At 43.0% G+C, this 14,935-nt stretch overlaps 1 protein-coding gene across 6 annotated transcripts in view; it reads left to right on the top strand.

The window, feature by feature from the left end:
- Positions 1-14,935, top strand: part of ANKMY1 (ankyrin repeat and MYND domain containing 1) — a 283,242-nt gene that overhangs the window by 123,863 nt on the left and 144,444 nt on the right. For all 6 annotated transcript variants that reach the window (XM_033959160.1, XM_033959159.1, XM_033959163.1 and 3 more), the window contains 2 exons: positions 816-987; positions 7,039-7,176. In XM_033959160.1, coding sequence (XP_033815051.1) covers positions 816-987; positions 7,039-7,176 — 310 coding nt within the window. The remainder of the gene's footprint in view (positions 1-815; positions 988-7,038; positions 7,177-14,935) is intronic.

Below are 14,935 nucleotides of genomic sequence, written 5' to 3' on the forward strand. Positions count from 1 at the left end.
TTTTTTTTACATCCCCTGGGCATCCCCACCTTAATTGCTTTACTCACAAATCCCACACCACCATTGAGCATCTTATGTTTCTGTAGCACCCATTGCACCTCAGAATGGTTACTTCCCAGCTTCAGTTTCTGAAAATGTTCTATGGGTCTCATCTCCCAAACTTAATCATGCACATTTCAGTCTGATATCTCAGTTGTAACTTTTGCTCATCATGCCTCCTGGGGGGCGGGAGAGTGGGAGGGGAGGGAAGGGGAGTTGGCACAGTAATGTCTCTTTCCAGCCTAATTACCATTGAGACCACAAAGTCCTGACTTGTTTTCTTTGTCTCTGGTATCGCCCTTTAATACTTCTTCCTTCTGTGTAGTACAGAATAGATTGTTTCTCCATTGTGATGCTATCTGGATAATGGCACCGATCATTCAAAGAAGGTACAAGATTATTGGACACCCTATGTTAACCATCATCCTTAGGCCCCTGCCAATTAATTTTCAGGTTTCCAGCCTGTTGGCTCCTCCCTCCAAGATTTTGATAAATAAATTCTATAATCATGATCATATTATGATTCTACAAAACCAGACTTTAGTATTTAAAGTTTGCCTTGCAGGTAATAGTATACACTGATGGTTCTGAGAGTATATGTGACTATCAGGGAATTGTTTTGCTTTGTCTACTGCTGCTTTTCAGATGTTATTTCCAGCTTTTTGTTTAATTGGTGATTCAGTGAAATATACAGTTTGTCAATGATGCCTAAACTTTTGTACACAAATATAAATAGAACTATAGAGACTAATTTAAACATATGATATTGAATTTAGAGAGAAACAAAAGTGGTCTACAATCAAATTGCTTCTACGTCGAGGTGCAAACCCTAACACCTCAAATATGCCCATGCATCCTCTCTTCTTTGCTGTTAAAACTGGAGATGTGGAAGCAGTAAGGCTGCTGCTTGAAAAAGGTGCAGCGAGTTCCTTACACCATTCATCAAAGGTAGATTTTATATTAGGCGTGCTTTTCTGAAGTAAGCTGTGAAAACTTTAAGGTTGTTTATAGCTATTCTGATTGCTGTTTTAGATTCTTTTAATTTGTAATTTTTCAATATGTATTTTCTATTGCATATCTTTTCATTACTTTATATTCTTTGATTGTTTGGGGGCTGTATTTCAATTAAAATTTGTAATTGTGATTAATCAGGTGATTAAAGATATGTTGTTTGTTTATTTTTCCCACTGCAGCTCCTTGTGAGTCTGGGCAATGAAGGCTTTGGGCTCCTTTTACTAAGGTGCGCTAGCGTTTTTAGCAAGCCATGCGCTAAATGAAAAATACTAACGCAAGCTCTATAGAGGCATTAGCGTTTAGCACGTGCGATATTGTAGTGCGATATTGTAGCACATGCGATATTGTAGCGTGCTAAAACCACTAGTACACCTTAGTAAAAGGAGCCCTTAGTGACTTACCCAGAGTCTCAAGGAGCTTGGGGAGGGATAACATATCTTTTAATTGTGTGATTACTCACAATTAAAATTTTAATTGAAATGCAGCCCTACTTTACTTAGGGCTCTTTTTACCAAGGCGCGCTATGGGGGTTAGCGCGTCGGACATTTCATCACGCGCTAACCCCCGCGGTGTCACCGGCATCCTCAGGGCAATGGGTCCTGGGACACCGGGACAAGAAAAACTCTTGTGAGCCGCAGTGGGCAGCACAAGGGAAGGACAACAGAAGGAAACACCACTTCACCAGGTAGGTATTCTTCAGGTAATCACTGGGTTTATTCTTGAAATCAAAATAAATCAAGCCAGCTTGCTTGTTTCCATATTAATCAATTCAAACAAAAACATAACTTGTCAGGATGTTCATTGATCAAGAATAGTCTCAAAAACAATCAAAATATACAACTAAACAGACTCTGAGTTAATGTTGGATAGATATAGTTCCAAATATATAAGGCAAAATCTTTCTCAAAGCTGGGACTGGCTCTCCAGCCAATTCATAGTCCAATAACTTGAAAAACTCCAAAAACAAAAACAGTCTCTGGTGCTGATATCTTCAGCCTGAGTCAGTGCTACGGTACTGACCCTCCCAGCAGCTGACGTGCTGGCCAGGCAGTGTGCTCCGCGTGGTAATAATGTTGCCAACAGTAGGCCCTCTATCCCACCACTGAGAACGCGGGGCAAACCCCACTGCCTAGGACTGGAACAGTCCTCCCCCCACCCAGGGGAAACAGAAAAACATTCAAAATTCAAAACAAGTCTTTCACAGTTCTTCAGCTCCCACAGAATTACCAAAACAACTTGGAGGCAGCTTAGGAAAGCAAGGTTTCAGTTACTCAGATAGGAAGTATCAACTTCTTGCTTCTAGAACAGCAAACTTCCATGGGCAGGACTTCATTCTGTAACTCAGCATTTGGCTCTGGGCTCAGCTCCATGTCCTGAGGAACTTCAGGCATGCAGAGAGGCGGTTCCGCTCCAGCTTCAGTCAACTCCATGCATTCCACATGAGGACTGCCTTTCAGAGCTCTCAGCCCTGAGCGCCACTGCCTATCCTCTAGCTATAGCTGCTCCTTCTGATTCTGTCTCTCTAACAGCTCAGCTCTTTGGGATAACAGTCTGCAGCCATGCCCCAAACCCTCAGGTGGAAAAGATTTCCTGGGAACTAACCTAGGATTGTGTGGGGGATGGGAAACCTGCACTTCTGCTCTCCCACTCCCTCTATAGGTCAAAGAGGGAAAGTCATCTAATGTCTCAGTTTGGGGTTTAAATGGGGCTGTTTGTGTAGTGTTTGCTTTTGAACTGTGCACTGTTCTGGGGACACTCCTAGCAGGCATAGGCTGCATACCACATAGGCAAGCCAAAAAACTAACGCCTCGTCAATGGAGGCATTAGCGATTAGCGCAGCAGGCGGTTTAATGTGCGGTATTCCGCGTGTTAAACCCCTACTGTGCCTTCTTAAAAGGACCCCTTAGCTAATGATGTTGTAAAATGTAATTTTAAAGATACATTGCTTATTTTATTTATAATTTATTTACCCTAATTTACCCCCACCCCTTTTTTTTCTAAGCCACGGTAGAGGTTTCTACCATGGCTCGTAGCACTAAATACTCTGACGCTCATAGAATTCCCATAAGCGTTGGAAAATGTAGTGCTTTGGGCCACAGTAGAAACCTCTACCGCAGTTTAGTAAAAGAGGGCCTTAGGCATTTTAAGTGGCATACAACAATTTAAAATATTACTAAGGGCCCCTTTTATCAAGCTGTGCTAGAGGTTTTTAGCATGAGCTGGCACAGTAAATGCTCTGACGTTCATGGAATTCCTATGAGCATTGGAGCACTTACCTCACCAGCCCATACTAAAATCCTCTAGTGCAGCTTGATAAAAAGAGGGGTAAAATTGCTACACATAAATGCATAAAATAATGAATATAGAAACATAGAAAGATGATGGCAGATAAGGGCTACAGCCCATCAAGTCTGCCCACACCATTGACCCACCCTTATAAGTCTACTGGCCCCCTTAACTCTACTGACCTGCTCTATTAAGTCAATATCCTAGCGACCCTATTCATTGGTATGACCCTCGCAGTGATCATAATCATCCCTTCAGTAATAAAGAATTTGCAATTAATTTTATAACTGAGCTTATGAGTAACTTATCCTCCTCACTCCCCATTTTTATGAAGCTGCATTAGGCTTTTTTATTGCCGGCTGTGACAGTAACAGCTCCGACATTCATAGTTTCTATGAGCGTCGGACCTGTTACCGCAGCGGCTGGCGACAAAAAAAGCCTAAATCAACTTCATAACAGAAGGAGTTAAATTCTTAAAATAAGTTTTCCAAGCTGTAAATTGAGGTACAATATGCTAGAATATGCTTTATATCCTTTGGAATTTAGTTCCAAAGGATTACTCTAAAATAAGAGATTTAAAAAAAACCTTTCAATATCTGTATGTAGGTATTTATGGAAGACATATGCAGGTAATGGACTTTAACTTATAAATTGCCATACACATATAAGTGTTAATTCTAGAAGGGGTGCCACTTATACACATAGAAACAGTGTAGATGTCTAACAGGTTTGGATCGGATGCAGGGCATTCCTTGTGATTATACGTTTGCATACACTTACAAGGCACTAAATTAAAATGTTGTAATGTTGGCATTTGAAGGTTTTTTTTGCCAAATTCCTATTTTGTAGTTTTTATTGTTATTTTGGCATATTTAGGTTTGTTTGTGGTCTTTTGGTAATTTACACCTACCGTAAATCACACAGGACCCACCAAGAGACTCATTTTCTTTCTGTTACATATACTCCGGATTCCGTACAAATGGTGTTCGATCCCAACCCACAAACCAGGTCTTCCAGAAGTGACACTAACAGCTTTTAGCATCTCTAACTTTGCAATGTATAGTGCCCCCTTCAGTTTTTTTCCACTACTCTCTGGGTGAAGAAGAACTTCCTTGCATTTGTACGGAATCTATCCCTTTTCAACTTTAAAAAGTGCCCTCTCGTTTTCCCTACCTTGGAGAGGGTGAACAACCTGTCCTTATCTACTAAATCTATCCCCTTTAGTATCTTGAATGTTTCGATCATGTCCCCTTCGCAATCTCCTCTGCTCGAGGGAGAAGAGGCCTAGTTTCTCTAATCTGTCACTGTACGGCATCTCCTCCAACCCCTTAACCATCTTAGTAGCTCTTCTCTGGACCCTTTCGAGTAGTACCGTGTCCTTCTTCATGTACTGTGACCAGTGCTGTACGCAGTACTCCAGGTGAGGGTGCACCATGGCCCGGTACAGCAGCGTGATAACCCTTTCCGATCAGTTTGTGATCCCCTTCTTTATCATTCCTAGCATTCTGTTCGTCCTTTTCGCTCCCGCTGCACATTGTGTGGACGGCTTCATCGACTTGTCGATCAGAACTCCCAAGTCCCTCTCAGCCAAAAAAAAACTTCCTCAGAAGCAAGTAGTTACCCCAGCAAACAAAAACAAAACTCATGCAGAGAGAGAAAAAAGAAAACCTTGGCAAAAAGCCAACAGTCAGTTCAACTCACTTCCATTTCTTCTGAAAGTAGTAGCTCAGGTAGGGCATTCCATTCCATGGTTTCAGGCAAATTGTCCCCTTGAAAATCCTCTCCTGTTCGGGTATCTGCATTTCTACATCCTCTGGATGCTGGGACTGTGGAGGCTCTTCCTGCAAAGGAGCTTTCCTGGGCTGCCTCCTTGACTGTGATTACCGGCCATCTAAATGCTGCAGAGCCACGCCCAGCCCTGCGTGAGGGATTGTCCCTGCTCAGCTCTGACTGCCTCTCAGCCTCTTCAGCCAGCAACTTCAAAATGGATGCCTTTAAAGGGGCATAACCTTGTTTTCCCTGACTGTGACTTGAGTTCTGTTGGGGTTCAGCCTGATCTCTGTATTCCTGATTCTGTCCTGCAGAGATAGATTGATCAGCTCTAACCAGCTTAACAGGGTTGTTTCTGTGTCTCCTAACTGGCACAAGGCTGATACGGGAGTTGGGCTTGTGACAACATGCAACACCCCAAGAGGCGGCACTTGTTTTTAAAGTCTTTTTCTTACTGAAATCTCTGCCCCTGCTGGACATTCCAGCCTTTATAGGTGTATTTCTGTATATTCTTATAAGTATTTTACAAAAGGCCTTAAGTGTAGTAGAGCCTTTGTAGAATACAAGGAAAACTATAAACATTTGAATTAGATGTCCTGTTTTCTGCCTAAGACAACATGTTCAATAAGGTGTTTAAATGCAAAAATACAGACATAAGTGAAATCCCACATAGAGCAAGTTGATTTTCAAAACAAACTATCTGCATGCATTGAATGTAAAAATCAGATTATGTAGCTAAATGGGTACAAATACAGTTGGGTGAACTAAAATTGGAATCTAAAGTTAGAAGTGTTAGTTTATGTTTTGAAAATTGAAAGTGTATGCATATTTCTTAATGTCTGCTTAAAGAAGGTGTTCTTTATGTATTTAAGTAGTACTCATATAACCTTTGGTGGTTGATAGTCCTCTAGCTGCATACCATTAACTTATACAGGATGATTCTATTTTTAATTTATGTACCTAATTGTCAGTTATCTAGAGCTCACATTTGGAAAAGGCAGGTAATTAAATCTACAATCCAAATCTATGTTAATAGCCCCAGGTACGTTAGATAGATTGTGAGCCCACTGGGATAGTTAGGGGAAATGCTTGAGTACCTGATTGTAAAACCGCTTAGATAACCTTGATAGGTGGTATATAAAAAAAATCCTAATAAACTTTAATAAATAAACTTGAAACACCTAAAGCTTGAAAATTTACCACATTAGGTCTTATATTTTAAAAGTATCTCCTTGTGGAAATACAAAATTTATACATGCACATTATATGTGTGACTAGAAATTTTAAAAATCACTATTAATATGTGGAGATCCATGCCACATAGCGACTTTAAAGGGGGCTATAAAAGACAAATGAACTCCCCATTTCAGATAAAATTAATGTTATCGGGTCACCAGCTCAGAGCCATTCACAGATTTTATTTATAGATTTATTTTTTAACATGCTTGTTTTGGCCATGGCTTTACCCAAGGCATTAAGGGAGTTATCTACTGTTTATTTCTGCCTCCAAAATGAAACCAAAGTAACCCCCTCTTTTACAAAGCCCAATAATGCTGGCCAATCCAGTAACTGCTCCAAAGCCTATAGAGATTTTAAGGGCTTCAGGGATTTTGATGCGCGGGGAGTAAATTTGTGGCCTTACTTCAAAATTGGCAGCACTTACATGTAAAGGTTTAGAAAATGGGGCAGCTACACATGGTAGTGTAGTTTCCATATGTAAACTGCTGTGGTTATGCCATTCATTTTATCTATGTGAACATTTGTAGAACAGCTGCTCCCATTGTAAGTCCTGCTGGTATTTTAGAAAATGCATATTCTAACCTGAATGTCTCAATTTTGATCTCTATATAAAATGGGCCTTCACATGTAGTAAACTTCATTTCACATAACTATAGTGTTGTAAACAAAACATGTTCTTTTCTGTCTCAGCTTGGAGGATTATCACCTCTTCATATTGCTGTAGCCCTTCCTGGTATAGAAGGAGTTCAGATAACAGAAATGTTACTTCATTCAGCTATGAATCCTAATGAAAGAGCAGCAGATGAGTCTACATACCCACCAGGAAAGGTACAGTGCATACTGTATCTATTGAAATGTATACGGTAAAATCCAAGTGAAATAAAAAAATAAAGAAGGGTGTTTTTGATATGAAGTCTAAATATGAGTTTAGACATTTTGCGGAAGATGCACAAAAATCTAGTACTAAACATGGCCATTTTCAAAACTGTAAAATGTCTATCCTGTTTTTTTGAAAATGGTCATTTTACAGATGTGCATCTATCTTTTGAACCATTTTTGGGGAAAAAAAGTGTCCAAAAGAAAAATGAACACAACAAGCCATTGGGATGTAGGAGGGGGCAGCATTTTCATCAGACTTGCCACATAGACATCCCAGAAGAGCAGTGGGGCACCTTAGGGGGCACTGTAGTGAATCTCACCTAAAAAGTCCAGGTGCACGGCTCACCATAATCCCCTTATAGTATATGTGAGCCCTCTAAAACCTATCCAAAGCTTACTGGACCCAACTGTACACTACACCAATAACTCTTTATGTCCGCAGGTGGCACCTATATGATGGTCCGGTAGGTTTTGGTGGGCTCACATAAGTGTATTAGTTAGAGTGGAATATAGGCCTGAGTCCCCATCTCTTGAGGAGGGACCACAACCAACGCTCGCTGTGGTTGGAGGTCCCTTTCTACCCTGAGCTCTGCTGTCAGAAGAGCTCAGAGGCAAATCCAGCCTGTCACTGCCAGTGAGAATTTTGATTTTTGAAAAATGTTTGAAATGTTTTGAACCAGAAAATGGTAGTTCTAAACTGCAAGAGTGCTCTGGTGTGAGAGTCATTTATTTGTTGTCCAAGGGAGCAGAACTACAAGAAGACCTGCCACCGTGTGAGCATAGGCCTAAGGGAGGCCATATTGAAAAACATTGTGAAGCTGTGTTTTCCTTTGAATCTTTTGAAGTTTGGATTGAACACTGAGAAGTTATAAAAGCCTGTTTGCAAAGTGAACTTTTGGGCAAAAGTACTGTATTTTTGTTTGATGTCTGAAAAGAATTCCTGCAATACTCATTATGAACTTTTGAAATATTGAGTCCTGGAAGAAATAAAGTTTAAGTTTTGAACTAATCAGATGTTTTATTCATTTGATCCATCACTCCAATGGGAACTGAGTAATGCGCTTGGTCAGCACCATGTGCTCTGGACTCTTTCGGCTACCTCCATTTTGGGGCGTGGTGATGAACAGTGACAATATCCATCTAGAAGATGGTTTTTGAAAAAGCAAATTGGAAGGGTTTGTCAAGAAAAACATCCATCTGCTCCTTATGCCACATTTTGGATGTTTTTCTCTTTTGAAAATTAGCCCCAAAGAGTACTAGAAAAATCTAGGATCCTATCCTAAATGCCTGCATTCTATTTAGGATCCTGTTCTAAGAGGTATTTATTTTTAACACAACTTTATTTTTGTGTCTGTTGTCTTTCATTTTATGTTTTTCTCCAAGAAAATGTATACACAAGCAATAACGCCATATTCATCATAAATAAACTGTGGCCTCCTTTTATGAAATTGTGATAGCAGTTTCTAGCGCGGGGAAACTCGCTGAATGGCCCGCGCTGCTCCCAACACTCATTGAGTTTTTATGAGCGTCGGGAGCCACACGGGCCATTCAATGCGGCTCCCTGCACTAGAAACTGCTATTGCAGTTTTGTAAAAGAGGGAGTTTGTCTACTATTTTAAAATTTATTTAAACTTTTTCTTAATTGTGGGTTGTGAAGAGGCCTGGTTTGGTGCACAGTACACAGAAGCGTTAGCCATGCCTCCATGCCGCTAGACTAATCAGCAAGCAAGGCTTTCATCTGTGTACGTGCTGAGCTCACTGCTCAGCATGGCTATTTCCCGCTGCGACGCCGGACTTATAAGCTGCATGCCTGCATCGCCAGAATTTAGGTAGACTGTTTTCATCCCCATGGGAGTCTCTCTCGTGTGCTATGGCTCTAAGTCAGGGGTGCCCAAACGTCGATCGCGATCAACCGGTAGTTCAGGAAGGCAACGTGAGTCGATCGCAGAGCCCATCCCGGGCTCCGTGATAGACTCGTGTTGCTGTCCCGATCTACCGGGCCTATCAGCCTTCCTCTCCCCGACGTCAAAGACGCCGACGCGGGCATTAGGCTGTTTTTGTCATTTCGGGTGGGGAGTGGCAGCGGCAGCAGCAGCAGCAGCCTGAAAAAGAAATCATCCTGGCCGGGGCGGTGTCATGCTCTGGAGCTTCTACAACCTTCCTATCTCCCTCTCCCTTCTACCTGCTTCCGGCCACACCCCCTGCTCCGCGGCTCTCTTCGGCAACTCAGCAGCAGCGATCGACACAAGCTTCTGACGTCGGGGCCTACCCTCTGCGAGTCCCGCTTGTTTCAACTTCCTTTTTCCACAAAGGCGAGACTCGTAGAGGGAAGGCCTCGATGTCGGCAGCTTTTCTTGATCATCGCTGCTGATGAGTTGCTGAAGAGAGCCGCGGAGCAGGGGGGTGTTGCCAGGTGCAGGTAGAAGGGAGAGGGCCAGATGCAGGACTCGTGGGTGAGGGAGGAGAAGAGAGAGAGAAAGAGAGAGGGGAGGGAAACAAAAGGAAATATTTCATACTGGGCTGGGCCGGAGTGGAGGGAGGGTGGAAAGATTCTGGCTACCGGGTGCAGTAACAAAGGAAAAGGGGGGAAAGCTGAAAATGGAGATAGTGATACAAAGAAGAGAAAGGGTAAGCAGGACCTACTGAATAAGGATAGAGATACAGAGGGGACATGAAGAGGAGGTGAAATAGAGACATAGAAGTAATGATGAAAAAGTTTTTTTGGGGGGGGAGATAAAGACATTGAAAGGGCAAATGGTGAACATGGGGTAAAGACAAGGACAGAAACAAATGAAGATTCTGAAAAAGTGGTGAGATAGGGATATAGATGAGATGGACACAAAGAAGGGTGATGCTGGAAAATAGGTGGAATGGTAATTCTGACAAACACAAAAGGGAAATGCTGAATCAAGGAGAGATGGGGCTCAGGCTGGATGGAATGAGGAGAAATGCCTTGTTGGCCCGGAACTTCCTCTCCTACATCAGAATTGATGTCAGGGAGCGGAATGCTGGTCAGCACGACGCTTCTGCAGGGAAAGCTTGGGACAGCGGTGGCTTGGGGGCTATTCCCCGATGGCGGTGGCAGCAAACCGAGTGGCTTGGGGGAGGGCACGGAGAAAGAAAGAAAGGGGGCAGACAGGGAGACAGAAAGAAGGGGGAACAGGGAGACAGAAAGAAAAAGTTTGGGGATAGAATGAGGTCTGGAGGAGAGGAAACATACAGGAGGCTGAAAGAAAGGAAGAAAGATTGGATGCACAGTCAGAAGAAGAAAGTGCAACCAGAGACTCATGAAATCACCAAACAGCAAAGGTAGGAAAAATGATTTTATTTTCAATTTATTGATCAAATTGTGTCTGTTTTGAGAATTTATATCTGCTGTCTATATTTTGCACTATGGCTCCCTTTTACTAAACCGCAATATCGTTTTTTAGCGCAGGGAGCCTATGAGCATTGAGAGCAGCGCGAGGCATTCAGCGTAACTCCCTGTGCTAAAACCTACTATTGTGGTTTAGTAAAAAGGGAGGGGGTGTATTTGTCTATTTTTGTATTTTGTTATCGAGGTGACATTGCATAGAGTCATCTGCCGTGACCTCTTTGAAAAACCTGGAATATGAATAATTAACATTTTCTCTGCCTTTCATTGTGCTTTGTGTTTTTTTAAAATTGTATTGTTGGTAGATCATTTTGACTTAGTCATTATAAAAGTAGCTCGCAAGCCCATAAAGTGTGGGCACCCCTTCTCTAAGTCTTCTTACTCTGGGGCACCAGACCTCCCTCATACAAAGGCCGGGAATGCAGAGTTGGTTCCATTCTCGGTAGGGGATGCCTTAGTAGGCTCACTGCTCAACCACTGGGAACCCAGATTCGGTCCTGTTCTAGGTGGAGGACACTTGTGGGGTGGGGTGGGGTGGGGAGGGGGGCTAGTTTGCGCCATCGTGCAGGCTCACCACTCTGCCTCTGCTGGCAAAAGCACAGTCTGTCCCAATCTAGGGGGAGAAAACCTAGCAGGGACCAGGCTGCACCACAATACTGGCTTCTAGAGAGCACAATGGACTGGGGGGGGGGGTCTAGCAGTGTGTGGCACCATTTGGACCCATGTAGACTTGCACGGCCATTCAGATGCTGACCTGAGGTTCCTTTCCATCCAGCATCTGCCCCTCCTCCTCTTTCCAACCAGCATCTGCCCCTCTGTCTGCTGCTTCTGCCCAGCAACTGATCTGTCTCCTCTCTTCCTCCTTTCTGCCCCCTCTGTCATCCCATCCATCATCCACCCTTCTTTCTCCCCCTTCCATCCAGCATCTGCCCATCTTTCCCCCCTTTCAGCCCAGCATCTGCTTCATTTCTCTTTCTCCCCCTTCTATTCAGTGTCTGCTCCATCTTTCTCTTTCCTCCCTTCCATCCGTATCCTCCCCTTCTCCTTTCCATTCAATGTCTTCCTCCCCTCTCCTTTTCTTTACATCCATCATCTGTCTTTTTCTCTCTCCCCAGGCATTCCAGCTTGTCTTATCTTTACCCTTTCATCCAGTGTGTCTGATCCCTCCCCATTTCTATCTACAGTCTGTCTCCTCTCACCTCCTACATCCAGTATCTACCTCCTCCCACCTGACACCTCAGCCACCACCAGACTGATGCAAAGCCTTCCCTCCGATGTCAGCTCTGACTTCAGGGGAAGACTTCTGGGTCGGCTACATATGGCTTGCTGCAGGCTGCCTCCAACCCCTGATGTTATCTGGACTCGAATGAAGTGGTGGAAGGGAGTGCATTTTTGGACACAGAAGTCATGAACTGGGGAGAGAGGAAGGGAGGGAAAGAGATGCGGAGGTGGGGGAGGGAATAGAAAGAGAGAATTGGGTGTGGGTGTGTCAATGAGCGGGAAAGAGAGATGGTTGTGTACACACGGCAAATGGAAGAAAGAGGAGAATTTTTGGTCGTAGGGAGGAAGGTACAGAATGTGATAGGGAAGAAAAAGATGAGAGTGAGAAATGTGGCAAGGGAACAATGGGACAGATTGAAAGGGATGCAAGAGGGAGGAATATTGGACAGTGGTGAAGGGAATGGAGGGAGAGATGTGGCATAGTGTTGGAGAGGGGTGATAGTAAGAGAAATGTTGGGCATGGGGCTGGTGGGCAGGCACGAAAGATGAGAAAGAGATAAATGCTGGACTATGGTAGGGGGAACCAATGGACAGCAACAGAAGAATTTACAGAAGATGGGAAAGCGGAAAAAAGAAACTGGGACCAACTTTATGGAAAAATAAGTCTCCAGACAACAAAGGTAAAAAATGGAATTTATTGACAAAAATATGTTAGCTTTGGGAAATGTATATGGCAGATGTCTTTGTTTTGTGTTCAAAAGAAAAGGAAATGCATTTCTGGTTTTACTTCTACAGTGTTGAAGTACTTGTTGACCCTTGCTGTGACTGGTGGGGATCCCCAAGCACCCCCAGCAGAGGACCTCCTCTAGAGATGGCCAGAACTCCCCTCCACCAAGCGCAGCAGTCGCTGGCAGCATCCATGACCCACTGAGGTGCCAGCATCTGTGACTCAGGGACGCTACTGCTGCCTGCCAAGCTTGGCAAAAGGGACCCCCGGCCAACTGCAAAGGAAGTCCTCAGCTGACAGTTTGTGGGTTCTCATCAGCTGAGTATTTATATTTTATATTTACATTAGAGGTTCTGGTAGAAACCCATTTACAAAGTATGTATTCCTCCCAATTAATATTTCCAAATTAATAAAGTCTCTTTGCTTATTTGTAAATGGGTCTCTACCAGAGCCTTTAATTCAGTAGCATAATTAAATAAAATAACTATTTCTGAAGTTTATAGGGAAGGATGGTGACAGAGGGGATTCTTCGCGGGGACGGGTGGGGACGGAGGGGATTCCTCACGGGGACGGGTGGAGACGGAGGGGATTCCTCACGGGGACAGGTGGGGATGGAGGGATTCCTCACGGGGACGGGTGGGGACGGAGGGATTCCTCACGGGGACGGGTGGGATTTTGGCGGGGACGGGTGGGATTTCTGTCCCCGCGCAACTCTCTACTTTGAGCCTCATGGTCTAATTCAGGGGTGTCCAACCTGCAGACCAAGGGCCACATGCGGCCCCGTAAACTATTTTGTGCGGCCCCGGTCGAGAGCGATGCAGTGTTTTCCTCTGCTGCCCCCAGGGGTTTACCATCTTGACGGCTCCCTCCTGTGTCTTGCTGCAGCGTTTGAAAGTTTGTGTGGCCCCAGAAACATTTTTTTTCGGCCAATGCGGCCTAGTGAAGCCAAAAGGTTGGACAGCCCTGGTCTAATTGATAACAGATGTGCTTGAGCTGGTTTCACATTCCAATGTTGGACATAGAAGAAAAGCTTTCTAGCATTAAATATGAATGAAATGTATTGTGTGGATCCATGAAAGGGGCCCCGAACGAATGTGAGTGATTATGCGTATGAATGTATATTGAACATAAGAATTGGTTTTGCAAAACATATTTTATATATTTGAAACCTAAAGAAACTTAAAGGGAGCCTATGAGGCAACATCTGGAAATGGATAGGTTAAAGCCAAGAACACTGTTACCATGGAAACCCTCTAGAGGCCCAGCAAAGGTCAGTGAGGTTGACCTCCAGCATAGGAAGGGATCTGGGTCTTCGGTATGTGTGTCAGTGAAACTTGAAACTGTCAGTTTTCCAAAGCAAGTTTTGCGTCTGACATAGACAAGCTGTTTGATTTCACCGGGTAGAGCTTTGGATTCTTGCCCAGTAATAATTAAGAAGAAAAATTTTTTTAAAAAAAATTTAAATTGAATCAGGTTGGGCAGACTGGATGGACCATTTGGGTCTTTATCTGCTGTCATCTACTATGTTACCTTTTTGAGAATGACAAAAAGAGTATTGGATATGTTATAATGTTTAAGCATATTCAGAAATTAATGTAAACAAAAATATGATTTTAAAAACATTGTCTTTGAGTTTGGAAAATCTTGTAAAGGAATTTCTTTGTCCAAATCTAAGGACAGCCTCTGTTAATGGATTGGCTGACAAGTGTGATGTTATACTGCCTTGTGAAAAATATAAAAGGAACGGACCAGTATAAACTCAAAGAGACTATCAGGAGAGGTGCAAATTTCATGCCTGATGGGACTCCATCACACATGATTTCTGAGACATGTAACATTACATTAATAAATAAATTATAATATTGAACTGGTAATATATGTGTGAGTACCATTACTCCTAAGCACCTAAGAGCGAGCTTGGCGCAGAGCGCAGCACATGTGCGTTAATCGCTAATCAGTTGTTGAGTTGGTTTTTGTTTTGTTTTACATTTTCTAGAGGTTTTTTTTGTTTTTTGTTTTTTTGGAGGTTTTTTTTGTTTGTTTTGAGGGGAGGTGGGCATTTCTTCCTCTGACCTCTGTTGAACTCCTCATGGCTCTGAAGTTTAGCCTAAATCATTGATGTAAATATTGATGAGAGAATGGAGAGTTTATGGATTATCTTCATTTTTTATCTTTCACACATTTCACCATCTTAAATGTTAAAATGGCACACACCCACTCCCAGTATCTATATAGCTTTTCATTTTTGATGCTTCTTATATTGCATCTATTGTTACTTTACCACTCAATGAGGGTACACTATCCATTCTTTATTTCTATTTATTTGTTGACTTTTACCCCATCCCATCCCCCCCCCCATTTTATCAAACCGCATTAGGGGTTTTGTC

This window comes from Geotrypetes seraphini, chromosome 9 (assembly GCF_902459505.1).
Source record: "Geotrypetes seraphini chromosome 9, aGeoSer1.1, whole genome shotgun sequence".
NCBI lineage: Eukaryota > Metazoa > Chordata > Amphibia > Gymnophiona > Dermophiidae > Geotrypetes > Geotrypetes seraphini.